General features: G+C 40.3%; 1 protein-coding gene across 6 annotated transcripts in view; it reads right to left on the bottom strand.

Moving 5' to 3' along the window:
* The window catches only part of IL31RA (interleukin 31 receptor A), a 29,388-nt gene that overhangs the window by 3,255 nt on the left and 11,294 nt on the right, over window positions 1–14,839 (bottom strand). For all 6 annotated transcript variants that reach the window (XM_044446758.1, XM_044446756.1, XM_044446761.1 and 3 more), the window contains 9 exons: window positions 14,013–14,172; window positions 11,080–11,159; window positions 8,973–9,192; window positions 8,220–8,387; window positions 5,583–5,681; window positions 4,297–4,440; window positions 2,515–2,655; window positions 1,266–1,359; window positions 260–332 (listed from right to left, as the gene is read on the bottom strand). In XM_044446758.1, coding sequence (XP_044302693.1) covers window positions 260–332; window positions 1,266–1,359; window positions 2,515–2,655; window positions 4,297–4,440; window positions 5,583–5,681; window positions 8,220–8,387; window positions 8,973–9,192; window positions 11,080–11,159; window positions 14,013–14,172 — 1,179 coding nt within the window. The remainder of the gene's footprint in view (window positions 1–259; window positions 333–1,265; window positions 1,360–2,514; window positions 2,656–4,296; window positions 4,441–5,582; window positions 5,682–8,219; window positions 8,388–8,972; window positions 9,193–11,079; window positions 11,160–14,012; window positions 14,173–14,839) is intronic.

Genomic DNA, 14,839 nt, shown 5'->3' with positions numbered 1-14,839 from the left:
CCATGGGTATAAAAAACTGCAACCGGGTCTCCATAATAAAGAAAACTGAATTTTTGTCCATATACTCACATCACTTTCTTCAAAGTATGCTTTGGTGATGCGTGCAGCTCCTGTTTGTTTCCCAAGAGGGAAGCAAACAGCACGGCTGCATCATAATCAAGGGAAAGTCTGGCCTATTACATGCATGGATAATTATTTGCACCTATTTTACGATATGCATTTTCTCAGGTTCATTTGCTGAGCAAAAATTAGTTCTTACCAAAGGCAAATTATGTTCTACAGGATCTGTTATGACAGGATACGGTATCCGGGGCCAACAAATTCTTTTTATTCTGGAAAAACAAAAGCAAAAATATTAGCCAGTTAAGACAGATATTTAACATTAAGGAAAAGCTATTTTATTGAGTCAAAGCAAATCAATTTCCCTCCATGTCTTTTCTAAAATACGTACAGGCCGTCATCACTTGGCCATATGAATTGTCGGCTCAATAAGAGGATGCTTTTGTAATTGTGCCATACTTGTGGGCAGGTAGTTGGGCCTCTAAGTGAACAGAATGCAAAACTAGATGGTTCCTTGGTTTGATCCAACTTAGCTCTTCTTGCATTCTTGGCTCATTTCTCAGGTGCATTAATTATAATAGTTTACAATGGTTTTTTGTGCATCGTCATCATGTATCGTCCCCATACAGCTCATCCACACCCTTTTGCTTCAACTGCTATGCACCTTACTTCTACAGCTAGATCTTGATCCTGCATTTATTAGTTGTTTACTGTTATGTTTAAAACATAGAAATTGAGTGGATGCAAGTTTAAGTATCTGGAGAGGCAGACACTTCAACGTGTGTTGAGGTCATCCTACTGGTACAAGACTGCAGTTGGAGCAAGCAATAAGATTTTTTCAAGGTATGCTTCCATACACAGCTCTGCTTTGTTCGTATCCTCAGGTCTCAGGATTCTGCTTCTGAATGCCAGGTCGGTCCTGGAACGTATCTCTCTCATCCATCTAAGGTCATCTTCTTTGCCAAGGCATTTACCAACACCACATAGTACATGGTATGTTATTTTCTAGCAGGCCTAGTAGTATGGGCTGTTTTTCGTTGTTTAGTTGTTAAAATGTGATTTTAATTTTTAATGTAATTTGATTAGGTTTTACTTTTGCTTTATTTTATATGTTAACTGATGGCTAGTGGGCAGTATAGGAAAGGAGTTAATAAATAATAAGACAGGGATGCCTCACTTTCATTTTTTTAAAAAAGTTTACTTACGTCTGTCTTTTCAGACCCCACAACATCCCAATGGTTAGCAGACACAGAATGAACATTCCAGCAGCAACACCTATAAGAATAACATCTATCTCACCTACAGGAGGAGAACAGAGAAAATAATGTTAAAAATGTCAACACCCAAATATTTGGGATCCTCAGGCCCCAATGCCCATTCATGCACACATGTGATAAGTCACACTGAATTCATTGAGACTCATTCAGGTAGAATTGCATTTAAGACAACAGGCAAAGTTGCCAGCTGTTACCCAGCAGCCATTCCACCAGTCTGACGCAGGGGGAGAAGAAGGAGATAGGCCCATTCCATCGACTCGACAAGGAGACCAGCAATTTTTGCCCCCAATTTACTTCAGCCTGTTTCAGCTGGACATGCTGAGATGGCCAACAATTTCAAGTTGCATTACAGCTGGTCATTTTAAGAACAATATAAACTTAAGAAATAGTGTCTGAATTTATTTGTTTTCATTTTTATTCCTTTTATATCTTTTTAGATTCTTTTTAAACTGTTGCAAATCTAGCAGAAACAATTGGAAGAGAAATGTCAGTTCATAACAACATTAGTAAAAATCCAACAGCCATGCCTAAAATATATAAATTCATATTTAGCATACACATGAGTCTGACAACAATAACAGCTTTTCCCAAATAGAGGGTCACCAGTGGGTTTCAGGTGGGTCTCAGTGGACTATCTGCTCCTCTTTGCTTGACCATTTGAGCCAGAGTCAAACCACGTCCACTGCATAGGCAGGTGTGGCAATGAGATGTGGTTAATGAGCAAAGCTAATTGATGATGGCGCTGGTGACGATGACGACGACAACAGTGTAATAAAGAGGAAGAAGATAAGAGAGGAAAGCTGTTATAACAGAAGTAAGCATAAAAGCAGGAAAAGAAGAGATGAAACAAACTGACATTTGAGGGAGGGTACAAGTAAATTATGAAAGGAAAAGGGGAGAGAAAATAATAGCAGATGGTGGTCAGAATCCTCTCCGAGGCATGTGGAGAGAAGGAGAAAATCAATATTACATAAAATGTCCTCTCTCCTTACAGCAAGTAGATCAGCAAATTCGGACAAAATGAGGAGGCTGCATCTTTATAGAATACAGGTACAGTCTTGTTTGTATTGACCTGCCAGCTGCTCAGAAAGCCCTTCCAGGTAGAGACAATTGCCTTAAGTGAGTAAAGAAAATACATGTGAAAGCTTATCTTTAAATAAAAAACTGAATGACATACTAAATATTTTGGTGACAAAGGTGGTTGCTGTTCCATTCTTATTGCCATTAGCGGTGCTTGCCATAACCCAAACGGTGTACTTGGTGTTAGGCTGCAAGGACTTCAGTCGGTATTCTAGAGCACCAGCACTCATTGGTAAACCTAAGACAAAGGACAAATTGAGAATTAAGTGGTAATCTGATCCAGCATTTCAGGAGCCATGCAATAGGTCACAAATCCACACTGACTACCAAGATGCCACTGCTGTACAGAAGGCAATAAAGCTATATTGAACCAAGCGGAAAGTAGAAAAAGTAAGCAGGAAGTGAGCATAATACAAAGGCCACATTCACACAACACAGCAATCCACCCTACAAATAATATACAAAGTGTGGATTCTTCAGAGAACAACCCATAGTACATGCAACAGCTGATCAAGCTAACCTTAGGTTGTTCCATCCTCTTCCACCTTGTTTCCTCCCACAAGTACCCCAGGAATCTGCGTGGTGGAACCTGTCTTGTCCTTTCCTTGCATTGACTGCAACCCTTTTTGTGTTTCCTCCCCCCCCCCCCCCCCCCCACCACACACACACCCTTTTTTCAGATTGTTTTTGCAATCTCCACAGTGGCAACTCCTCCAAAGTACCTAAGCCGTATGCTGGAGCAGCAGTTACTGGTTTGCCAACTCTTTTTCTTCTGACACAAATCTGCTTAAATGCTTTCAGTATTTTTTAAAAGTTATCTTTTTTCTCTGTACTTCAGGGTTGCACAAGTGTGCAAGTCTAATTCTTACTTTGGACAGCTATCAGTGCTCCCATAAATGTGGTGGGCTGCACTTTTCCATTTTCCCAAGCACCTGAAGGCCCAGAAATGGGAGAAAAAGATGGAGAATACAGAGAAGTGATACACCCAAATTCTGGAAAATTTTGCTGTGAGGAAGGTGATGTATTCAACACACCTCTCCACAAGTTCTTGTCCCTTTGCTTTGCTCTTGGCAGCTCACTTTTTTGGCAGATGTCACATGAAAGCAAAGTAACATAGCTGAAGCTTAGCTTTGTCAGCTTCCTCTTAGCCCAAGTTTGACTTGATTTTTGTCCGGTTTTAATGAGAAAAGGCATCCATTTGCAGCCTTTTCTTTCAGGAAGACTGCAGTGTCAGCTAACAACTAACCTCATATCTGACTACATAATAAGGCATAGGTTCATATTTGCAATGCCTCCCTTCCACACTTCCACAATCATCTACTCCAGAATCTAATTGGTAGAGCGCATGATCTCAAGAACTGTATGTTGACATTATTGTAAAGCAATACATTTGGGGTGAAATATTCTTAAAAATAGTTTTTCAAAGTGTGACTCAGCAAGCCAGGAAAACTATTTTTTTAATGTACCCAAGAGTAATGACAAATCAGTTGGCAACACTAACTTTGGCACTAGGATTGGAAAAAAAAAAAACCTAAGGAAACAGGAGAGGTCCTGTGGAAGGAAAAGCATTTATTTCACACACGGACAAAGCATTAAGGCGGGCTCTCAAACTTCCCAGTATTATATGTCTGGATGGGGAAGGCAGAATATAAACCTGCTTCCAGACCAAAATACATACACCTTTGTATATGTGCCCTTTCCCTTTTAGTTATACGAAAAAATATAGATTAAAACAAATGATTTTCAGTTTTTAAAGTTGCCCTCTTTCCTGGCAGCAATCTATTCCTGCAAATGGAGACCACTTCATCCTAAAGAAGCATAGCACTAAAGTGAACAGCTCATAGCTTTTTATTTTTCTGCTTCATGCATATATACAAACCTAGTTCTTTTCCATTTTCAGCTTTATAAAATATAGTGTAGTTAACAGAAGAATTATTTATTTTTCTTTCTTCAATTTTCTCCCACTTTATGGTAGCCTCATTTTTACTGATGTTTTCTGCTTTAGCCGAAAGACCTGGTAAGACTAAATCATGTAGAGAAATAAAGCCAACAAACTATTTCAGAATGTCATTCCTTTGTAAAATCAATTAATCAACCAAAATTTCAGCTGTGTAGCTAACTACTGTGAGAAGATGGCCCAGCTGCTACAGGGCCAATGACTAACCCAGTATAGTCTTACCCTCCAGAAATTTGTCTATCCCCTTCCAAAACCATCCAAATTGGTGCTCATCATTCTGTCTTACAGTAGTGAATTCCATAATTCCATGCTCTTGAGAGAAAGGAACGTCAAGAACCTCAGATTTTCTTTAAAAAAAAAAGTGAACTACACTCGGGTACTCCCGGTCACTCATGAGCAAGTTTAGCCTGTTTCCCATTTGGTCAAAGCGTGCAGCATGGGGGTGTTTTCTGGCATTAGAGGAAGAATTCCTGAGTTGTCAAGAGCAAACAATCCAATCTCAGGTCTGAAATTAAGATAATGCTTAGTAATGAGGGGCAGGTAGTGCGTTTATTCCCTAGGTAGCTTGAGCAAAATAACCTTAAATAGGAATCTCATACTTACTCCAGGAGGGAATGGAAAGATCCTTAGTAACATTCATTTACAGCAAACAATTCTCCCTTTTAACCTAGTGGGATCAGGGGAAGGAGGTGATGGAGGGATGGTTCCTCCATTAGGGAGCAAAGTTTTGACATTTTAGATACATGCCCAAACATGCGTAGTGCAAGGTGGGCCCCTGACACTTTTCAACACAAAGGGAGGTGTAAGAAAAAAAGTGAGAACTGGCAGATGTTTCCAAACATTGGGGGAGGGGGAGAATTCTGGCTAAGTACATGGAGAATGCTTGAAAATGTGACAGGTAGGTCACACAAACTCATATTCATTCTTGTTGGGCAGATAACAATCGTCTGGCCAACAGTTACTACACCAAGATACTGACTGCCAAGTCATTCTCTGCTATTAAAAATGGTAGACAGGTTGGAGACTGCATGGACAGTAACTGAATTTACGCTGTTGGAAGGAGCAATATGTGCAGCATAGGTAAATATGCTGCAACAGAAAAATAGAAAATTGCATAGAGTTCCCTCCAGTGATAACATTCCCATCAGGCTATTTAGATCAGACTAAAACAGGCTGAATTCATTTTAAAGGTGTAAGCTCATACATACATTCATACATATCTATTTCAATGCAGGTTGGAGATTTTATTTCGCCTTTATGCAAGGGATATACCGAAATGTTGTAATATCTTGAGGAACTGAAGGCTTCTGAAAGAAAGTAGGCACAAAATATCAACACTCTTTCTCAATCCCAACCACATGCTGTATTATACATTCATGCAGCAGAACCTGGCCTTCCAACAGGGCTTGCTTGGCTTCGGGTCCTTCCCCGCATCATCTTCAGTGTTCTGGCTTCCACCATGAGCTAGCAGACCTAGGACTATGGGGAGGCTGCACTTCCCAAGAATGGCTTCGAGCCAAGGAGGAAACCAACCTGAGCTATCCATTGCACAGAAGAGGTGCTATTGCAGTATTTACTTTTCCTTCATCGCCAGAAAGAACACTCAGCTCCCATTGACAATTGCCCTGGGACCATAGGAATATAGTGAATGTACCCTCTGGCCCCATCCATTGACCTAATGAACAGCAGCAAGGGAGGATCAGTCTGGCCCAAGTGTATTCAAATGCTTGCCATCTTGTTCTGGCCTTCAAAAACTGGTTTTCATGCCCCTCTTTCTTTTCCCTCCACTCCCCTTCCCTTCCCTTGTCATTTCCATTTGCAAGCCTGTTAGCAGCCCCCTCTCCTACTCTCTTAATTGATGTCTAGTCCTTTTCCTCAGCTGTGCAATCTCAGCTGTTATAGACTTCCTGCACAAGAGAGTTGCTTCAACCCCTCAATCATGTTACCTGCTTTTTCTGCAGTTTTTAACACTCTGCAATATCTTCTTTTAGGTATGATGATCAGGACTTTATACTCTTAAGTGCAGTTGCGCCACAGATTTGTATAAGGAAAGTATGGCACTGGCCGTTTTCCTAATAATGCCTAATAATAACAGGGAGTTTGCCTTTTTTACGGCAGCCATACACTGGGTCGTCGATTTCAGCAGGCTGTTCACCACGGCCTTCCTTGTTCAGAGCAGTTACCGTCAGTTCAGAATCCACCAGCCTATACTCACACATGAGATTTTTTCTTCCAACATTTTTTATCACTTGCTTATATTGAACCGTATTTGCCATTTTGTTACCTGTTCTCCCAATTTGAAAAGATCATTTTGGACCTCCTCACAATCCATCTTGGTTTAACCACCCTAAGTAGTTCTGTTTTGTCAGCAAACCTGGCCACTTCACTGCTCACTCTTAATTCCAGATCATTGATAAATAAAGCACTGGTCTTAATAGAGATGTGGGATTCCACTCTTACCTCGCTCCATTGGAAGAAATTACAACTTTTTTTTTTTTTTTTTTGCTTTCTATTCTTTAACCATCCATCAAAGAGCCTCACCTCTTATTTCATGACCAAGTTTGCTCAGAGGCCTTTGATGAGGGACTTTGTCAAAAGACCTTTGGAAGTTCAAGAGTATTGCAGAAATCAGTAGCAAAATAAACAAGCAAAGTTGGAATACTGGCCATTAGGGAATTGTGACTTAATGATAAATTGATTCTAAAATGAATACCACCCTTCCTTCCAAACTGAACAGAGCTGACTCTCCCTTCAAGAAGGATCCTGCTGGGTAACAGCTGATCACTTGGAATGTTTGACAGTTCTCAACTGGTTTGGCTTCTTAGGCTGATGCAGTATTATTGGGCTGAAGGGCTGGATCTGATCTCTCCCATAACAGGTTGGACATCAGCATAACCAGCATCTTTGTGGCACTTCAGCCTTCCCTTCCTGTGTTCAAGGGCAAAAGACCTTCATATTTTTATGTGCCATCAAGTCATCTCTGACTTGCGGCAACCCTATGAATTAAAACCCTTCAAAATGTTCTATCCATGTCAGGCCTTCCTGAATTTTCCAAATTCAAGTCCCTGGCTTCCCTAATGGAGTCAGTCCGGCTCATATTTGGTCTTCCTGTTCTTCGTCTGCCTTTGCCTTTCCCTAGCATGATTGTTTTCTCCAGAGAGCTTTGCCTTTTCATGATGTGCTGAAGTATAACGGCATCAATCTTGCCACTTTTGCTTCTAAGGAACATTCTGGCAGCCTTCACATCTGTATTCCTTCTGTCTTCCACAAGATGCCTGTAATGCTCCAAGCTACAGAGTATCTGAACAAGAGTAATTAATTTGGGATCTTCTTCTACCGGGGTGTGGAAGTGGCAGGTTTTGAGGACTGGGGCACCACACTAGATTGTGCTGCTCGATGCAGAACCTGGGACCATGAAGTTTCAAGTGTGTCACACATGCCATTTCTAAGACCAGGTTCATGCAACCTGCTTGGCTGGGACATATTTATTTTATGTATAGCCTGCTTTTCTACAGTCTCTACATTTATAGGACTGCTAATATTCAATAGAAAGTATCTTGGCATAATGTCCATCTTCAGTCAGAGAAATTGGGATGAGCTTGGTGGAAGAAGAAATAAATGTATTATTATTTCATCTCTTTTGGTACCACCCAATAACAAGGCTCACTGAAAGGTTTGCAACAATACATACAAATTACAAAGCACAAATACAGAAAATACCATACCACTGAAAAAATATATACACAATTTTTTTAAAAAAATAAACAGCTAAATATAATTTCAATTAAAATATTGATGGGTTTAAAGGCAGCGATTAGATACAAGCAACCTTTAAAAATGCTTACCTTTTGGAGATGTCCATTTTGTGACATTGCCTATTTTCTGCCATGATCTCTCCATCCTATTATACCATTCCACAATATAACCATCTATTTCTAAATCGGTCGTTTCCCATGTCACAGACAACTGTTCCTTTAAGGCAGAAACATTCAGTCTAAAAATCCTTTGATGATCTAAGAGAATATTGCCCACATTAACAAGAATGACTTAAACAGATTGTTGCACTTAATAAAGACTGTGAGTTATGAGGGACAACAAAGAGCAAAGGGAAGCAGTAAGTTATGTAAATGACAGCATGTTAAAATAATTTTCCTTGTTATCGACAGAAAATATGGCAATCTGAATTTATCCCTATTTAAATTTATCCCTATTTAAACAAGGCAGGATAAACAAGCAGGATAAACAAATAGTAAAATGGTACTATGCTGTCCTTCCAGACAAGAATTCAGATTACACAAAGGCACTGGCGCTGGAAGTCTCATTTCCTGGCCCCTACACACATGATGCTATGTTTATTTAGTGGTAAGGTAGCATATATATATACAGATTTGATGCCAAGCCATATTTATAAGATATGTAAGAGTTTTCTGGGCTTATCTGAGTTGGAGGTATTTGCATTACCAGTACTTAGTCTCACTTCTGTCATGTCCAATCATGTCTTTTACACATGAGATTTAGGCCATAAAGCTCCACCACAATGATTCATTAGTACAACAACAGTTAGATAAATGATTTTTGTATAAGTTGCATCAACTAACCCGCACTTTCTTCTTGTACCGATGGAATTCTCAAAACAGCCGCAGGGGAGTCTCCCTTTTTATTACAAGCAACAACACTGATCTCACAGGCTTCCCCTGTCAGGTTAAGGGTGAATTTCTTTTCATGAAGTTTTTCTTCTTTTTTACAAGTGTTGTTTTTTGTACAGTACTTTACAACATACTCATCTATTATTCCTGAACTTGGGAATTCTTTATCATCCTGTGTTTAAAAAGCAATACATGGTCACAATTAAAGAAGATAATTGTAAAAGATAGATTATTAGATAATTGTAATAATCAAAGACTGCAAAAGCCTATGTACAATTATCTAGGAGTAACACTGATAATGTGAAAAAGGATGCAAATAAAAAGGGAACCAGTAGGAGACAAGATCTGCTCCTTTGGTATCCAAGAATTATAGATATTCCACTGTCATTTATATTATCACGCTATTATGATTTAAATTATCTGTATTTAATGTGGTCAGCATTTCTAATCAATCCTATTAAATGGTCCACATTAAACAGTATGATTATGGAAATATTAACTCCACAAAAAGGCAACAAATAGTAAGATCAGCAGAAACTGAAGCTTAATTTAATTTGGGAAGGGAAAGAGATTTTAAAAAGCCTAACCTCTCACAGTGTCTGAAGGACTGCAGTCCAAGTCCATGGCAAGCCTCACTCAAAATTGTTACAGACCTGATGCACAATAGCTCATGCACCACAATCTTGTGCATGTCCCCAGAACCACCTGGCAGTCCTCTAAAAATGGGAACACCAATAGCAGAGCTTCTGAGGATGACCTCAGACATAGGGATCTCATATAAATACAGTATGCACCATTTAATACAGTCCCTGGTGGATCTTACTAGCAATTCTTACTAGATCTTACTAGATCTTACTAGAAGGAGCGCTTACATCCTTATATGCCCAGCCGCCCCCTGAGATCGGCGGGAGAGGCCCTTCTCCGGAGCCCTCCATGGAAGAAGTTAGGAGGGTGGTTACTCGGAGGAGGGCTTTCTCAGCGGTGGCGCCTAAGTTATGGAATGCGCTCCCCAGAGAGGTCCGCCTGGCGCCGTCGTTATTTGTTTTTCGGCGCCAGGCAAAGACCTTTTTATTTAAGCAGTATTTTAAATGTTAATATTATTGAATTTTATTTGGCCAGGGCGGCTTGTTTTATAGTGTATATTTGTATTTTGTTGTATGAATTTTAAAATGTTATTTTAAATTTTTTGTTGTAAGCCGCCCCGAGGCTTCGGCGAATGGGGCGGCATAAAAATGTTTTAATAAATAATAAATAAATAAATTGCCAAAAGACTTCAGAGTATCTGAACAAGAGTAATTAACTTGGGATCTTTTTATGCTTGCCTCTATTTGAGGTGGAAATTTCATTGATTCCTCCCTACAAACTGCTCCCCCATCAGTCTTAAACAATGAGGCCAAAATAGTTATTTAAAATAAACAACAGAAAAGCCAAGAGATTTTCACTTCTATTATTGGACTGCAGGCTGCAGTGAGGAACCTCATGGAAAATTTGGCATGAACCATCTATTTCCCAATCCATGACAAATAAGGGAAAGAAAGTTTACCTACACACAGGTTTCCATGCATCTTTCCAATTTTCCGACGAGCTATTCTGGTAAAGTGCCTGGGGTGAAGACCTTTCTAGGCCGTCCTCCATTAAAAACAAAGGATTATGTGGGCAAAATTCAGTGAGCAAAACTCAGATTGATGCCTCTATGCATTCTACTTGTATTCCCCAGATGTCATCTGCCTAACTTCAGCTGATGAAATGAAGACATCAGTTGAGAAAACCTCTATTATTTCTATACTGCCAACAAGCTGAAGCTCCCTAAGTAGTTCTCAACACTTAGAATAATCAAAGTGACCCAATTAGGGTTGCTCAGTTTAAAGGCTTCTACATACAAAGCTCTGTTCACATGTTGAATTATTCTTCTTGAATGAATGAAATGAAATGAAATGAAATGAAATGAAATGAAAAGCCTGAATGAAAAGGGTGCTGAGAAATAGAAGTCAAACTGCATTCATCAGCTAAATATTAATCCAAAAAAGTAGAATTTTGAAACATTCAGTGATGCTTTTACCTTCCACAAAAGATGCACAATTCGTGTTCCAGTGGAATGATTAGATTCAATTACTCTCCACAAGTCTACTTTCAAAGGAGCTATTAAAATTAAATAAAACAGAATTAAAAATACAAAATGCATCAACGGCCTAGTCCTAGAGCCGCTCCATGATACCCTGCACTCGCTACTGTGCTGCTGCTGCTGCTTGCTAGCTAGTCCTACCCTTTTTCAGTAGCAAGCAGCTACTCAACACAAGATAGCTAATTCTTTGCTCTCTTTCACAAGTGAGAAGCTCACGTACCAGCTATGGAGTGGTCCAGCTACACCAGCAAGCTCCTGGCATCACGCTTGAGGTTCCTTATGCTAGCACAATGACATTTACATTCATGCTCAAGTCCAAATGGTCCATCAGTGTTACCACCTCCCTTTGCCCTCTCAATTTTCTGTAGACTGAACACTGCAGTTATTAAATGGGTGTAGAGCAATCAGAGAGAGCTCTTCAGATCTAGATATATGGTAGGCTAACATTTCCCCTTCTCAGCACAATTCAAAAGTGATATCAATGGGCCACCAGTGTTCAGAAAGTCAGCTCAAAGCCCAGCCATTGTTGATGTGTGCCACTTAGTTCAAAACAGAAATGTATAAACTTGAATTTAGATTGTTTTTTGTAAGCGTGCAAATAAATTCAGCAGGCCGTGGGGATGGCAATCACATCAGGTCTTCCCAGCAAGAAAATGATTCCTATCACTGTGGACAGGCAGTACTTTCATAGCAAGAAGCCTTTTTCTCAGCTTTCTTCCTCAGAAGTCTGTAAAAACATTTTTAAAAAAAAAAAAGACACCAAATGTGGGACTGTACCTCAGTGATGCAAGACAGGCATGATCTGCTTAATTTAAAAGGCCCCAAGTTTGATTTCCAGTGTTTTGATTAACAGAGCACAGGGATGGGGGAAATCCCTGCCTGATACTTGTCACAGCAGCAGGGACTGGGTTGAAGGGCTAATGATTTCACGCAGGATACTATAGCCTAGCTTCCTAGGAAGAGAAATCCACAATCCCTGGGGCTTGGTCCAGCCAAGGTGCCTCATTTTAGCTTCAATGATACTTAGGAAGAAGCAAAACCACTTGTGTCAAAAATTACAGGGTGATAAATACATATAGTAAGGATTAGGAGATTATCAGTAAACAAAGGAAAAGAAAGTTCACAAGCCGTTCCAGAAGTTGCAGGGCTTCCTGATACAAAAGGATGTCAGTCTGGGGCACTGACTGCTCAGACATGGGGCATGCAGCTGATTCTAAGCAGAAAGCCAAGAACATGAATTTTTTGAAGCTGTTCTCTTCCTGTTTCAGAGGCTGTCAGTATACACAAGCTAACCCCTTCCTGGAAGTCAGGGGAGGAGGAAGAGAGAAGTCCTGGCTATCCCAATTAACTTCAGCAAAAGGCTGTGTAAATATCCTTATCTCAAGGATGAACTGAGTTCACAACCAGCAATCTCATAGATTACTGTGCCCCTAAAGCCTTCTCACAGCAATTAAGCCTAACAACTGCCTGTTGCCTTTGTGGCTACACTTAATGGCAGTACTGAACATTGCGAAGGATCCATGTTAACTCCTTGACAACATGTCTCCTGTTAATCCCGATATACCACCACAAGATCATTTCACAGAAAGAAAAAAATGGACAATCCCCCTTGAACTATCGCCTAAGTCTTCTTCCCAGTGATAGTCATTACTAGTCTAGTAATGACTTCCCAGTGATAGTCATCCTAAAAAAAAATGATTCCATTGCTATACTCACATTTTCCTTCAGTGTCTTCCCTCATGAATTCATATAGATTGAAATAAGTATTGTTCACAATGCTTCCCCTATGCAATATTCCACCTGTTCTGAAATCCCAATAACTAATTTAGAAAACATAGAAACAGTGCGAGTCAGAAGGGGTCTCCTGGGCCATCTAGTCTGACCCCCGGCTTCAGCCGGCTACACTCACAACATGCCCACCATGTGCATGTCCAGTCTATCTTTGAACACCCTCACCAATGGGGCCTCAACGACCTCTTGTGGAAGCCCATTCCACACCCTTGGGGTCCTAACCGTCAGGAAGTGCTTCCTGGAATCCAAATGGAACCTCAGTTCCCTGAGCTTTGCTCCGTTGGAGCGCATCCTGCCTTCCTCTGCAGGGGAGAACAGGTCTTTACCCATCTCCATGTGACATCCCCTTACATACCTGTATGTCACCGACAGATCCCCTCTGAGTCTTGTCTTCTCTAGGCTGAAGAGACCAGTTCCCTCAGTCTCGCCTCATACCCCATCCCCTGCAAACCGGCCACCAACCTTGTGGCCCTATGCTGCACTGACTCTAACCCGGCTATATCCTTTCTGTAATGAGGGGCCCAAAACTGAGCACAATACTCCAGTTGCAGGTGCACCAGAGTCATATAGAATGGTAGTAATACCTCTCTAGATCTAGAAGCCACGCTTCTGGCTATGCAACCAAGGGTGGCGTTCGTCCTCTTGACCACCGCATCACACTGCTGACTCATGTTTAGCCAGCAGTCTACCAGTACCCCAAGGTCCCTTTCACAAGTGCTGCTCTCCAGCCACTTGACCCCTAACCTGTACTTATGACATCTATTCCTATGCCCTAAGTGCAAGACCTTGCACTTATCCACACTGAACGCCATCCTGTTGTCTGGAAGATAATTAGGATGTCCTTTCCTTTTCCAAATACAAATTATACCTTGCTCTGTGCTGAACATCTACATCATTCAGGAGGAAGCAATCAAACAGGTGAAGAGAAGAAATGAATGCCAAGAATATGTCTAGACAGCAGCTTCCTGTTGCTTACTGCTGCACAGCAGAGTGAACCACAATCTTAATTGAAAGTAAAAATAAAATCTTCTAATACAAAATGTATCAGCTGTGTAAAACATCTCAACATTTTTGCTTGCCTTGTTCTTCTGTTCTTTGAGTTGCCTCATGACTCCAATCACTCCAGAAAATTGAATTATTTGGAATGCACCGAATGACAACAGTATAATTTGCAAAATCCCAGAGGTTAGTAATATTAAAGGATGTTTCTTCTTCTCCTGCTATTGTTTCAACAGTTTGCTAAAAATGGCAGAGCAACAGAGTTTCACGTCAAAGAGTACTCACAAAAATGGATGTAAATGAGTTATTACAATCCTCTCCCCCCCCCCCCCCCCCAGTTTAAACAGAAAATTAAAGTTGCCAAGAAAGGATATGAATTCTTCATCTGTCCACATCAAAGAGTGGCTTGCCAAGTTTGAAAGATGAGAAATGTCTAAACAGAGTGAGTGCATGAGTCTTTCTTTCATATTGTAAGCGTAAGATGGGAGACTTAGATAGATCCGCCTGGCCCTCCTTATCATCTAAATCGAGTACACTAATAGATTCAGAAAATTTTGTATACTATTATTACTCTTCATATATTATTACTTTGCATTTATATCCTGCTTTTTTCTTTTTAAAAGGGAGTCAAGGTGGCTTACACAGACTTCTATTCCTCACAACAACCCTGTGAAGTACTCCTTGTTAATTCTTGATTACTATATTCTTAGATAATTATTTATAATTGTCTATTTTGCATAAATGCTTCAAGGAGATCAGAAGGGAATATAACTTTTTTACTGTAATTACCAAACATCCTGCAGTAATGAGTGCACCAAGTATGGCTACAGACCTATGCAATGAAAATGAAAAAAATGGTTTTCAAAAGAGCTTTCTTTCTTTCTCTCTCTCTCCCCCCCCCCCCCCC

This window comes from Varanus komodoensis, unplaced genomic scaffold (assembly GCF_004798865.1).
Source record: "Varanus komodoensis strain SLA01 unplaced genomic scaffold, ASM479886v1 scaffold5, whole genome shotgun sequence".
Taxonomy (NCBI): domain Eukaryota; kingdom Metazoa; phylum Chordata; class Lepidosauria; order Squamata; family Varanidae; genus Varanus; species Varanus komodoensis.
Note: the sequence above shows the minus strand (reverse complement) of the source record. Positions and strands in the feature narration are given on the sequence as shown.